Source organism: Carcharhinus amblyrhynchos, chromosome 26 (assembly GCF_965287045.1).
Source record: "Carcharhinus amblyrhynchos chromosome 26, sCarAmb.v2.hapA, whole genome shotgun sequence".
NCBI classification, from domain to species: domain Eukaryota; kingdom Metazoa; phylum Chordata; class Chondrichthyes; order Carcharhiniformes; family Carcharhinidae; genus Carcharhinus; species Carcharhinus amblyrhynchos.
This window is the reverse complement of record NC_137349.1, coordinates 4,252,263-4,266,549: the sequence shown is the minus strand read 5'-3', so window position 1 is coordinate 4,266,549 and position 14,287 is coordinate 4,252,263. Positions and strand designations below refer to the sequence as shown.

General features: G+C 44.8%; 1 protein-coding gene across 1 annotated transcript in view; it reads left to right on the top strand.

Annotated features, from left to right (window-relative positions):
* apc2 (APC regulator of WNT signaling pathway 2) overlaps window positions 1-14,287 on the top strand; it is a 183,502-nt gene that overhangs the window by 78,480 nt on the left and 90,735 nt on the right. Inside the window, exon 3 of the mRNA XM_080213150.1 lies at window positions 10,368-10,458. Within this exon, the coding sequence (XP_080069276.1) occupies window positions 10,368-10,458 (91 nt within the window). The remainder of the gene's footprint in view (window positions 1-10,367; window positions 10,459-14,287) is intronic.

Below are 14,287 nucleotides of genomic sequence, written 5' to 3'. Positions count from 1 at the left end.
CCCTGCTGGGAAAAAAAAATTGAAAACACAACTCAAATAGCCAATAAAATCGCACTCAGAATACGGCCTCCCTCCAGTCCTCCTCGTTACTGAGATCTTGCAACTTAACCAGCATAATATCTTCTTCCATCCAAAAAAACTGGCCTTTCCCAATGTCCAAATGGCACGCTCCTAGAATTCATCAGATGGGGCGGCACAATGGCACAGTGGTTAGCACTGCTGTCTCACGGCGCCAGGGATCAGGGACCTGGGTTCAATTCCCAGCTTGGATCACTGCCTGTTTGGAGTTTGCACGTTCTCCCCGTGTCTGTGTGGGTTTCCTCCGGGTGCTCCAATTTCCTCCCACAGTCCAAAGACGTGTGGGTTAGGTTGATTGGCCGTGCTAAATTGCCTCTTACTGTCAGAGGGATTAGCTAGGGTAAATATGCGGGTTTACAGGAATAGGATCTGGGTGGGATTGTGGTTGGTGCAGACTCAATAAGCCAGATGGCCTCCTTCTGCACTGTAGGGTTATAGAGTCACAGAGGTTTACAGCATGGAAACAAGCCCTTTGGCCCAATTTGTCCATGCCACCTTTTTTATAACCACTAAGCTAGTCCCAATTGCCCGCGTTTGGCCCATATCCCTCTGTATCCATTTTACCCATGTAACTGTCTGAACGCTTTCTATGATTCTCTGACCTCAAAGTGTCACACTTGGAATTATTACGTATTTGTGTTCAAGATTATGAAGCTTTTTGATAGAGTGAATAAGGAGGGATTGCTTTCGCTCGCTGCAGGGTCAGTAATCAGAGGACAGAGATTTAGGATAATTGAAAAAAGAACAAGGCGACAGTTGCAAAGAATTTTTGTTTTAAACGCGGTGAGTTGTTACAACCGGGAATTCACTCTCTGATATATCGGTGGAGGCAAGTTCAGTAATAGCTTCAAAAGGAGATTAAATACATACCCTGAAAGGAAAGGTTTGCAGGGTTATGGGGAGAGAGTAGAGGGCTGGACTAATTGTATTGCTCTATCAAAGAGCTGACACAAACACAATGGGCTGAATAGCCTCCTTTTCTGCTTTACTGTTGTGTAGTTTTATGATGCAGAATCAACAGTTCTATTGGTGCAGCTCCCTTCCCATGTAATTCACATGCAAATTAAATTCTTTACTGATATGCTCATCCTCCTCCTGGGGCTGAATTCTATCGTCCCGCCCACCACAGGAATTGTAGCAGGTGAGACACGGACCAGACAAAGATCCGTTGACCTGGGGTGGGACTTTTCCAGCTGTGGGGCGAGCGTGTCTGGAAAATCTCACCCTCGATCTAACAGGATGCAGCTGTGTCTACGCGGGAGTGACATTGGTCTTACTCGTAGCATGAAACAAGCTCATAGAAAATCGATGTTCATTTTATATTGTGTCTGATTTTATTTTCATCAAAGTCTTAAGCAATATGTAACATTCATCAAGAAAATAAGATCCGCTTGTTCTAACACTCATTCTTCAAAAGTTGACAATGGGTAGGATATTTGAATCTTTGAAGGAGGGAGTCGGCACAAAATAATGTTTGGAAGCCTTGCATTTAGAATCACAGAATCCCTACACTGCAGGAGAGGCCATTCAGTCCATCGAGTCTGCACCGACTCTCGGGCAGAGCATCTTACCCAGGCCCACCCCCTGTCCCATTCCCTTAACCACACACACTGAGTATGAAAATTACTGGAGTACATTAGCCAATACGTACGTTGAAGGCGAGAGCAGACTAAAAGAGAAAACAAAACAAGAGCAAAATTGAATTTATTGCGCTGCAGTGGGTTGGGCAATGCTGCTAACAGCCTTAGATTGCAGTAGTGCAACATGAATCAGAAGAAATAATGCTTCTGATAGCACAGTGCATCACTTTAATAAATGTTGTAGTATTCATAGGAAGCAGAAATGGTCCTTCGCTTTGGGCCAAACTGAAGTAATTTGGACATTTACCAAACAGCATTTGTTATGCTGGCCTTTGTCCAGGGCACTGAGAGAAGCAGCATAGTGCAATAGCTTGCATTTGAAGGCGTTTTTAGAATGGCAACTGACTGCAAAGTAGAGAGTGGCATGTTGGCACAGTGGTTAGCACTACTGCCTTGTAGTGCCAGGGATCTGGGTTCGATTCCCAGCTTGGGTCACTGTCAGTGCAGAGTCTGTACATTCTCCCCATGTCTGTGTGGGTTTCCTCCAAATGCTCCAACTTCCATCCACAGTCCAAAAAATGTGCTGGTTAGGTGCATTGTCCACACTAAATTCTCCCTCAGTGTACCCGAACAGGAGCCAAAGTGTGGCGATTAGAGGATTTTCAAAGTAACTTCATTGCAGTGTTAATGTAAGTCTACTTGTAATGGTAACAAATAAACTGTAAAAATGGTTTTATGAAAGACAGCCGGGTCCAAGCTTCCCAGTGCCACTGGAATTTCCACAGACATGCTGTACACACTAATGTTAGCTGCAGCAATTATCTCTCATTGCAGAGCAGCCGATATTAATAATGAACATCAGGTAAATGGAAAAAAAGAACTTGTACTTCTTTCCACTTAAGAAATACAGCAGGGATTTTCAGAGGTTCACTTCACCTTTTCACTCTCTATTATCCATAAAACATGAAGAAAAGCTCAAAATAACTATGTATCAAAACTTGATATCCTTTTTTGCTACTTTTAAAATGGACTGTCTTTGGGACCAAATGGATGGCTGCTACAAGTCACATGACCACAGAATCGGCCCTTTGTTCTGGAAGCTATCAGCAGGAGTTACAAGAACAAAAGAATCCTCCTCTCACCATTGTCAAATCTCACACTGGGGTGGCACAGTGGTTAGAACTGCTGCCTCACAGCACCAGGGACCCAGGTTCAATTCTCGGCTTGGGTCACTGTCTGTGTGGAGTTTGCATGTTCTCCCCGTCTGTGCAGATTTCCTCTGGGTGCTCCGGTTTCCTCCCACAGTCCAAAGATGTGCAAGTTAGGCGGATTGGCCATGCTAAAATAGCCCCTTAATGTCCCAGGATGCGTAGGATAGATGGATTAACCATGGTAAATGCGCAGGGTTAGATGATCTTTCAGAGAGTTGGTGCAGACCCAATGGGCTGAATGACCTCCTTTTGCACTGTAGGGATTCTATGATATTCTTTTGAGGAGTGAGAAACTCTCAGACTGCTGTTTAAAGCTAACCCAAAAAAATGCCAGCAGCTTGGCTAACCAAGCAACTGGCCACTGACTCTCAATGCCTCAAAGTTTGTTTGAATTTAAAAGTCTCTGCTCATTCCCTGCCAAGAGATCCATCAAGCCACATCATCTTTCAGTGATGGACTTTCATGCTATTGTCTCCAACCAGAAACCTGTCTGCACTGAACTTCATCTCAAATGAAATAACCTTTGGATATTGAATTGTTGGACTTTGGAAGTGACATGAATATTCATTTCTGTGGTTCCTTTTTTGTTGTTGCCCATAGTTGTAAATTTTCCTCATCTATTGTATGCGTGTGTATGTTTTTATGTATGTGTGGGTCTGTATGTAGTGTGTGTTTATGTGTGTGCAAGTGTAGTGTGTATGTGTGCTGTGTGTATATGTGTATGTGTAGTGTCATTATATGTGTGTAGTGTGCATTTTGTGTATGTATGTGTATATGTTTGTAGTGTGTGTGTAATGTGTGTGTATTTGTGATGTGTATGTATATGCATATTTATATGTATGTATGTGTGTGTATGTATTGTGTATGTGTGTGCACATGTATGTATGCATATATGTGTGTGTATGTATGTGTATGCATGTATGTGTGCATATGTGTGTGTGTGTATGGATGTGTGTATGTCTGTGTGTGTGTGTGTGTGTGTATGTGTGTGTGCATACGTGTAAGGCTGTGAACACATCCTTCCTAGGTTTCAATGTGAATAAACTAACCTTCTGAATTAATCATAACATGAGTTTGCTGTGGGTTATCAGTAACTTGGATTACATAAGCAGCGTGTTTGGGGAAACACCTTACAGTCTCCTTTAAGTATAATTCAAGAACACCTGTGCTTATGGTTAGATGGAAAGAGTGTAGAGAAGTTCAGATTCTCTCTCCTGTCTATAACAACCCTTATAATCCATGTACAAATTCTCCAACATATAAAAAATAGCTTCTGCTGCTTGTGAGGATACTGTGTGAAGTGAACTTCAACAACCTCAGGGAGTTCTTAGCGGACACAAGCCATCAGTATGAAAGTGTAATAACTCAATGTTAGCCAGCGCTAAATTGGCACGTTACACTAGGATGGCTGGTTGGGGAAATATATATGTAAAATTGACCTGCTGGCTAATGGGACCATGTTCCCATAATATTAGGTCTTGACAAATGTGATTTATGAAATTGCTGGAAGCATGGATTCTGCTGTTAGAAAATATATTTCCGTGACTTTTTTAGCTGCAAGGCCTCATTTAAAGCAGATATATAGGGTGGAACTTTGCTCACGAGGTTGATGAGTTGGAGAATCAGGACTACGCTGCTCCAGTCTTGCTCTCCCATTCTGTAAAACTCTGTTCTGGGAGCACAGTGTTGCTGTGTACTAATAATGATTCAGAAGCAGCTGGGTTGCGTAAAAACCTAGAAATGTAGACTTAAAAAGACTAGCCAGTTACTAAATACACTCATACAGTCCAGCTTTGGGCTGCTTACTTAAGGAGGCAGCACGGTGGCACAGTGGTTAGCATAGCTATCTCACAGCACCAGGGTCCTGTGTTTGATCCCGGCCTGGGTGACTGACTATGTGGAGTTTGCACATTTTCCCTGTGTCTGCATAGATTTCGTCCGGGTGCTCCAGTTTCCTCCCACAGTCCAAAGAGGTGCTGGTTAGGTGCATTGGCCATGTTAAATTCTCCCTCAATGTACCTGAATAGGCACCAGAGTGTGATGACTAGGGGATTTTCACAGTAATTTCATTGCAGTGTTATCTGTCATAGAGGTATACAGCATGGAAACAGGCCCTTCGGCCCAACTTGTCCATGTCACCCTTTTTCTTTCAAACCCCTAAGTTAATCCCAATTACACACATTTGGCCCATATCCCTCTATACCCATCTTACCCATGTAACTGTCTAAATGCTTTTTAAAAGACAATGTTGTACCCACCTCTAATACTACCTCTGGCAGCTTGTTCCAGACACTCACCACCCTCTGTGTGAAAAGACTGGATACTTTTGTATCTCTCCCTTCTCATCTTATGCCTATGCCCTTTAGGTTTAGACTCCACTACCTTTGCGAAGTGATATTGACTACCTAGCTGAAATATGCCCCTCATTATTTTGTAGACGTCTATAATATCATCTCTCAGCCTTTTACGCTCCAGAGAAAAAAGTTCCAGTCTATCCAGCGCCTCCTTATAACAGAAACCATCAAGTCCTGGTAGATCTTAGTAAATCCTAGTAAATCTTTTCTGCGCTCTTTCTAGTTTAATAATATCCTTTCTATAATAGGGTGACCAAAACTGTACACAGTATTCCAAGTGTGGCCTTACCAATGTCCTGTACAACTTCAACAAGACATCCCAACTCCTGTATTCAATGTTCTGACTAATGAAGCCAAGCATGCCTTCTTCACCACTCTGTCCACCTGTGACTCCACTTTCAAGGAGCTATTAACTTGTACCCCTAGATCTCTTTGTTCTGTAACTCTCCCAAATGCCCTACCATTAACTGAGTAAGTCCTGCCCTCTTCAATCTACCAAAATACATCACCTCATATTTATCTAAATTAAAAGTAGGGAGGTCTTGCTGCGGCTGTATAGGGCATTGGCGAGGCCGCAGCTGGAGTACTGTGCAGTTTTGGGCGCCGCACTTACGCAAGGATATTTTGGCCTTGGAGGGAGTGCAGAGGAGGTTTACTAGGCTGATACTGGAGTTGAGGGGGTTGAGCTATGAGGAGAGGCTGAATAAACTAGGCTTGTACTCGTTAAGCGTTTAGAACAATGAGGGGAGATCTCATTGAGACATATAAGATGATGAATGGGATGGATAGGATAGAGGTGGAGAGACTTTTCCCACTCAGAAAGGACAGTAGGACTAGGGGGCACAGCCTCAAGATAAAGGGGGGGCGGTTTAGAACGGAGTTGAGGAGGAACTCCTTCACTTAAAGGGTGGTGAATCTCTGGAATTCTCTGCCCGTTGAAGTGGTGGAGGCTGCCTCGCTAAATATATTTAAGACGTGGGTTGATGGGTTTTTGATAAGCGAGGGGATTAAGGGTTATGGGGAGACGGAGGGAATGTGGAACTGAGCCACGACAGATCAGCCATGATCTTATTGAATGGCGGGGCAGGCTCGAAGGGCTAGATGGCCTACTCCTGCTCCTATTTCTTATGTTCTAAACTCCATCTGCCATTCATCAGCCCATTGGCCCAATTGATCAAATACCTGTTGCAATCGGAGATAACTTTCTTCACTGTCCACTATACCATCAATCTTGGCATCATCTGCAAAACTTACTAACTATACCTCCTATATTCTCATCTAAATCATTAATATAAATGACAAATAACCCAGCACTGAGCCCTTGTGACTAATAAATAAACTTTACTGTCTGTATGGAGTTTGCACGTTCTCCTCATGTCTGCGTGGGTTTGCTCTGGGTGCTGCAGTTTCCACCCACAGTCCAAAGGTGTGGGGGTTAGGTGGATTGGCCATGCTAAATTGCCTCTTGGTGTCAGGGAGGCTAGGTTAAATGCATTGGGTGACAGGAATTGGGCCTGGGTGGGATTGTGGTCAGTACAGACTCGATGGGCTGAATGGCCTCCTTCTGCACTATAGGAATCTATGATTCTGAGAATATGATACCATTGGAGGGAATGCAACTAAGTTTGCAAAACCGACGCCTGAAGTCAGTGACTTATCTGTTGTGGAGAGGTTGGGGAGACCAGGTCTATATTCCCTGGAGAATGAAAGGTGAGCTAGATACTGGAGGATGTAGAAATCTGGGGGTATTCTGGGGCAATGGGTGGCTCTAGGATCTTTGGCAGGAACTTTATGGCTGCTCACGCCATTGGGATATTCCAGTCCCATTGACAGCTGCAGACTTCCTGATGACGATCAATGGATTCAATGGCAAATCCCATTGATAGTGATGGGGCCAGAACATCCGCTGCCAGTGAATGCTGCCTCCCCTTGAGAAACATGCAGCGCAAAGGCTAGAAAATCTCTCCTATGTTCATAGAGTCATTAAGCTTTACAGCACAGAAAGAGGCCCTTTGGCCTATTGTATATGTGCTGGCTATCAAGCACTTATCTATTCTCATCCCATTTTCCAGCACCTGGTCTATGCTATAGTGTTTCAAGTGCTCATCTAAATGCTTCTTAAATTTTGTGAGGATTCCTACCTCTACCACTCTTTCAGGCAGTGAGTTGCAGATTCTCACCACCCTCTGGGTGAAAATCCATTTTAAATCATGGAATCTGACAGTGAAGAAGGAGGCCATTTGGCCCATTGAGTCTGCACCAACCACAATCCCACCCAGACCTTATTCCCATAATCCCATGCATTTACCTTAGCTAGTCCCCCTGACACTTGGGGGCAATTTTAGCATGGTCAATCCACTTAACTTGCACATCTTTGGACTCTGGGAAGAAACCAGAGCACCCGAAGGAAACCCACACAGACATGGGGAGAATGTACAAACTCCACACAGACGGTGACCCAAGCCGGGAATCAAACCCAAGTCCCTGGCGCTGTGAGGCAGCAGTGCTAACCACCATGCCACCCTGTTCTTCAGTCTATACCCCTTGGTTATTGACCCCTCTACTAAGGGGAAAGGTTTCTTCCTATCTACCCTATTTATATCCTTCTTAATTTTGTGCACCTCAATCATGACACCCTCAGCCTTCTCTGCTCTAAGGAAAACAACCCCAGACTATCTGGCCTCTCTCCATAGCTGAAACCCTCCTGCTCAGGCAGCATCCTGGTCAATCTCCCCTGCACTCTTTCTAATGCAGTCACATCCTTCCTATACTCTGCTCTCCTTCAACAGACAGTCTTATTGAGTGTAGTTTAAAACCCAACCTTCCACCCGATCTCACCTGTTTCCTGCCTAGCAAATTATATTAAAATGATCCGAAGGACAAACAGAAAGGGATGCCTGAACCTTCACTGGGACGCTGTCTCTGCTTCGGTATGAGATTTGATAGAGCTGTGTGAGGGGTCTAGCTTGAGGAGATTGAGGGGCACTTTTCCCATTGCCAAAAGGCCAAGAACCAGAGGACTCTGATTGAAGGTGACCAGCAAGAGAACCATAGGCAACGCGAGGAGAAACAGTTCACATAATAAATGACCAGGATCTGGAAAACAAAGAATAAAGAACAAAGAAAATTACAGCATTGGAACAGGCCCTTCAGCCCTCCAAGCCTGCACTGACCATGCTGCCTGACCTAACTAAATCCCCCTACCCTCCCAGGGACCAGATCCCTCTATTCCCGTCCTAGTCATGTGTTTGTCAAGGTGACCCTTAAAAGTCACTATGGTATCTGCTTCCACTACCTCCCCTGGCAGTGAGTTCCAGGCACCCACCATCGTCTTTGTGAAAGACCAGCTTCATACATCTCCTTTAAACCTTGCCCCTCGCACCTTAAACCTATACCCCTTGGTAACTGACTCTTCCACTCTGGGAAAAAGCTTCTGACTCTGTCTATGTACCTTATAATCTTGTAGACCTCAAGATTACCCCTCAACCTCCGGAATGTCCTGCCTGAGGGTGTAGCAGAGGCAGATTCAGTCATGGATTTCAAAAGGGAATTGGATACGCACCTTTATGGAAACAGTTTGCTAGGCTAAAAGCAGGGAATGAGACTAGCTAAACTGTTCTTGCAAAGAGCTGGCATGGCCTTGATGGATCGAATGGCCTGCTTCTGTGCTGTTGCCTCCTTTGACTTTATGCTGGCATTGCAGTTCGAGCTATGGTTTCCCTGTCAGGTGATGACAGCATGATTCAGCAGCTCTGGTGTTTTATTGATGTGCTGCATTAGACTTTCCGAAATTGCATTTTAAATCTTTCCTGTGCGTGTGCTTTCGGGAGATGCTGATTCCCCACTCTCCGGCTGCCTTTGATGTAGTGCTTGGAACGGAGCAAGACGTGGGGCTGAGTGCAGCTGTATCTTGTTCTGATATGGCAAAGCCTAAAGCGGCCCGAATCTCTGAATTAATCACGCAGAACAGGGGCCATCTGCAGAGCAACGGCTGAAGCCAAGTGTGGAGAGACCTGGTGACTCCACATTCAGCTGTGCTTTGAAGAGACTTCCCTTTTAAAATTAAAATCTAAAAGGGGCAGGATGCAGCCGCTGCAAACACTGCTGGAAGTTGATGTCATGAGCCTAACCTTTGCAGAGTAGTTGCTACTGGGTGTGGATATTGGATGTACAGTGGCTGTGGAGTTAGGCTACTCATTGCGTCCTGGATATCTTGAATGCAGACAGTGCTTTCGGAGTGATCAGTGGGATTCACAGGTGGAGGAGTTAGATGCCGTCGCGGCTTTTTAGTAACTAACTGGATTCTGTGACTAGCTGGAGCATCACAATGTGCTGGAACCCAGTCTGTGGGCACTTCGATGCTGTCTTTTAATTTTCTGCTTGACAATTTTGGAATCAATCACTGCCTGAAATGTCATTTGGGCTTAATCTTTAGAGTTAAGAACACAGGGCATTTGAAGGTAAAAGGCCGTGTAATGATGATCCCTCCATATGCCATGCAGCAGTGTTATTACAACAGGAACTAAGCACATCCACTTCCTTTTGTACGCAGCTTTAACAGCAAGGGCCTGTTCCATTATTTCAGCTTGGCAGGTAACAAGCGTTCTCACAGCACCGTGCAGTGCCTCTGTGGAAAAGGATGGGTTTAGTATTGATTCGTTGCAGTAATAATGGTGTATGGCCTATTTAGATGGGACTGAAGGAAAAAACAGATCACAGGATCAATGGGAGGTCCTTTACAATTACATCCTTTATTGCAGTGACTCGCTACTGAAACACTGTGGGCATGATATTACAGGTAATAAAAGTCACCTGAAGCAGGCATCCACCAGGCAGATCTTTCACCAGCAAAGAAGATGAGAAGACCAAACCAGGTTTATCTTGCAGCCGACTGTAGCATTTACATATCCTCTAATTAATATCTGTGTTCCAGTGTCGGAAGCTACAAACAGATACAATGAAAGGAGCCCTTGATATTTGCAAATTTGTCGGAAGACAAAATTAAAAGTCAGTCCCTGGAGCGCACTCGGTACCACAGGGCTTCTTGAAGACAGGTTCTTCTGACTGTCCATTTTTCTTGTGTGTGTCACGCTTGTTGCAGCAGGATGATAGGTGTACTGATTACCCTCAATTACCTACTGCAGGAAATGTTAAAGCAGCTTCAGACCAAGCTGGAGCAGGAAGCTTGCAACTTAGCCTCCAGTGGAAGAATCGAAATTCTGGACCAGCTGAAAGGTAGGACATATTTCCTTATTTGCAATGCACTGATCAGAAATCTGTCTGATAAAATCTTTACCAGTTTATCCATTTGAGAGGAACAAAACTTCTGCCATCCTTATCTGGTCTGCCAAGTAGAGTTTGCGAAATCCTAATAGCTGTCCTGGCTTGAGACAATTCACACTCTTTTAACCTGTGATTATCCCTCTCTCCGTGCACGCTGTTCGTACCTGTAAAAACTTGATTACCTGTAGAAGACTCGCATTCCAATCATTCTTTACATTCCAATCTGTAATTATCTTGCAATTGTGTCTCTGTCTATATATGCCGTGTTTCTGAACCTACCTCTCCACACACCTGCTGAAGGAGCGGTGCTCCAAAATCTCGTGATTCTAAATAAACCTGTTGGACTTTAACCTGGTGTTGTGAGACTTCTTACCTATCTGGTCTGGCCTACATGTGACTCCAAAGCCAGAGCAATGTGGTTGACTCTCAACTGCCCTCCAAGGGGAACCAGGGATGGGCAATAAATGCTGGCCAGTCAAACCTTCTCCCCACCCATCACAACATCCCTTCCAAAACAGCTAAAGAAATTAGTTTCTGATTCAGTGAAACTCCACCCCAAAGGGACCATTTGGCATCAGCTGTGGCTGGGTTGGTATCACAGTTGGCTCAGATCCAGAAGGGCTTCAAGCTCTGCTTAGAGACTTGAGTATAAGATCTAGACAGATGTTCCAGTGTGGTGCAGAAGGAGTGCTGCACTGTTGGCGGCGCTGTCTTTCAGGTGAGAGGTTAACTGGCTGCCCCATTTATCCTCTCAGTTGTATGTAAAAGATACCGTGGCACTATTTTGAAGATCGGGGAGTTCTCCCTGGTACCAGGATCAAAATTTTCCCTCAACCCACACCTCCTAAACCTTCATCATTACCAAATTGCTGCTTATTGGACTTCGTTGTAATGTAGGAAACGCACAGCAATTACTGCACTTCAAAAGGCTGGTTAGCACCTTGCTGATGTACTGAGGTCATGAAAGGTGCTATATAAATGCAAGTCAGTCTTTCTTATTTCAGGCATAGAAGTGTAAAGATTTTTTTCTGCTTTGATGGGCCTTACTGACCAGGCTAATATTTATTGCCCACTCCTAATTCCCCTTGAGCCGAACAGCTTGTAATGGATCCATTATAGGGACCCGTTACAATGGATCTGGAATTACATGTAGGCCAGATGGGATAAGGATGGCCTATCTCCTTCCCTAAGGGGCGTGAATGAATCAGATGGGTTCCATTACTGAGACTAGCTTTCAATCGATGGAATATAAATTATGGCAGGATGTAAACACATTATCTCAGAGCACTAACCCGTGCCTAAAACGGAAAATGCTAGAAACCTCTCAGTGGGTCTGACAGTATCTGTGGAGAGGGAGTAGAGCCAATGTTTTAAGTCTGTATGTCCTGGCTTGAAGTGTTGGCTCTATTCCCTCTCCGCAGATGCTGTCAGACTTGCTGAGTTCTTCCACCATCTTCTATTTTTGTTTTAGATTCCAGCAACTACAAAACTTTGCCTTTAACTAACCTGGGTCTACCGGGTTACTTGTCTAGTGGCATTGCCATCACGTCACTATCTCTGTCTATTGCCTGAAGATTTACAGAATGTGTCACGAAACATGAAAAAGGCACTAGCTGTTTATTGGGCAGGAGACCTGATAGAAATCTACAAAATTATGGGAGGGTGGATCGCCAGAGGCTTTTTCCAAAGCGGGAAATATCAATTACACGGGGGCACAGGTTCAAGGTTTGACAGGAAAGTTTAAGGGAGATATGCGGGGGAAGTTTCTCATGCAGAGAGTGGTAGGTGCCTGGAACGCGCTGCCAGAGGAGGTGGAGGAAGCAGGCACATTTTAAGAGGCTTCTGGATGGGTTAAATAATAGAGAGGGAATAGAAGGATATGGACTGCGGACTGAGTAAGGGCAGAAGGTTTTTTTTGGTTTAGTTAGGGCATCATGATTGGCACAGACGAAGGGCCTGTTCCTGTGCTGTACTTTTCTTTGTTCTTTGTTTACGCCCCACTGTCACTGCCAGCGAGGATGGAGAATTTGGAGCTCAGCCAAATCTCCCGTTCACTGCAGCGGGACAAGAGAATCCCGCTGGGATGAATGGGCAGACAATTGCAGCTAATATTTGGTCCGACCCTTTCTCAACTTCAAGCAACGACCTGGAACCACTCGAGTTACAATCTCTCGTCCACAATGTGGTGACAGGCCTTTACCTGGGCAGGACACACATCAGTGCTGTATTCAAGTGGAAAATGCCAGCTGCTTCTTTTAATTCATTTAACAGCAATTCCGCTAAGTGTGCTGAGTTTACAACTCTGCTTTAACTGGCAATGACCCTGAAAACAGTATTATAGTTATTGCCCTAAATATAACCAGCGTGCAAACCTGGATTCCGATTTCGAAAGTAATCTCGTCGTGCCTGTTCTGTGGCATTTTCCAAATCTTGTTTTCTTGTTGTTTTTCGATTTTACTCCCTCACCACAGATCCATCCTTTCTCATATCGATCCCTGCTCTTGCGTTTTGTAATGACTGTCCTAGTCCTTCCTCCACCCCCCCAGGGATGCTGTGATCAATGCAGCGTTTGCTCTAATTAAACAAGCTTTGAGCAATTATTTCCCCTCTGAGGAATGTAACAGCGATTGATTTCTTGGTGACAGGGGATACCTCCCGACGCTTTTACTGCAAAAGACCCTCCAATTGCAACAGTGTGCTTGTTGAGAATAATAATCTCATCAGTCGGTGAACACATTTTGCTCCCATTTTTGCCGGGGGTTGTTCTTTGGAGCTGATTATTTTCCAATAGATTGCGGAGTTCTACGTGGAGTTGGTATAAAGAAAAGATTCAGCTACAACAACAGCTGGTGTTGATGTAACACCTTTTATAATGTAACAAAATGCCCCACGCACATTGTAAAACATGGTGGGTGTGGTTTTCCCACCCCGCTGGTCAAATAGTGTAGCAGGGCAGGAAATTTAAGTGGCAGACAAAAAAATCTAATTCTTACCCAGCGTCTAGCTGGTACTGATCTTCCTGGCCCATTTTTTGTTACAGGGATGGGGGGGGTGAGTTGACAGATCTCCCACTTACTGTGCAGACTTGTACACAATATATGAGAGCAGTAAGAAGTCTCTCAACACCAGGTTAAAGTCCAACAGGTTTATTTGGTATCACAAGCTTTCGGAGCACTGCTCCTTCATCAGGTGGTTCACCTGAGGAAGGGGCAGTGCTCCGAAAGCTTGTGATACCAAATAAACCTGTTGGACTTTAACCTGGTGTTGTGAGACTTCTTATTGTGCCCACCTCAATCCAATGCCGGCATCTCTACACTATGTGGGAGATCAGGGCACGTGCCGAGCAGTCTGCCGGTTTCCCCGGCAAGATTAGGCTCTGCCACCACCCCCTCCTCACCCCCTCCCACTGGTGTGAACCTCCCTAATGCCAAAAAAATTGTAAGAATGCGGGAAAATTGCGTGGGATGGCTCACTGAAAAAACCAGAGTGAAACTCTCCAGTTTTCAGACTTTTGTGACACTCAGAATTTTTGGGGGTAAATTCCACCAAGTGTGTCATTAAACCACTAAAGGAGTTAGTGGTTTAATGGGCGGGAGTTAATGACCTCACTCCCCAGACTCTAAATTTCTGCCCCAGGTTAATGGTGGTCCGCCCCTCACCTGCTCCAATTCCTGTGGCAGGCAGGATGGTAAAATTCCAGTCAGATGACCAAGAATGTGGCCATAGAATTAGGTTTTAAGGAGCAGTTTAAGGGAAAGGAAAGTGAGGTAGGTAGATGGGG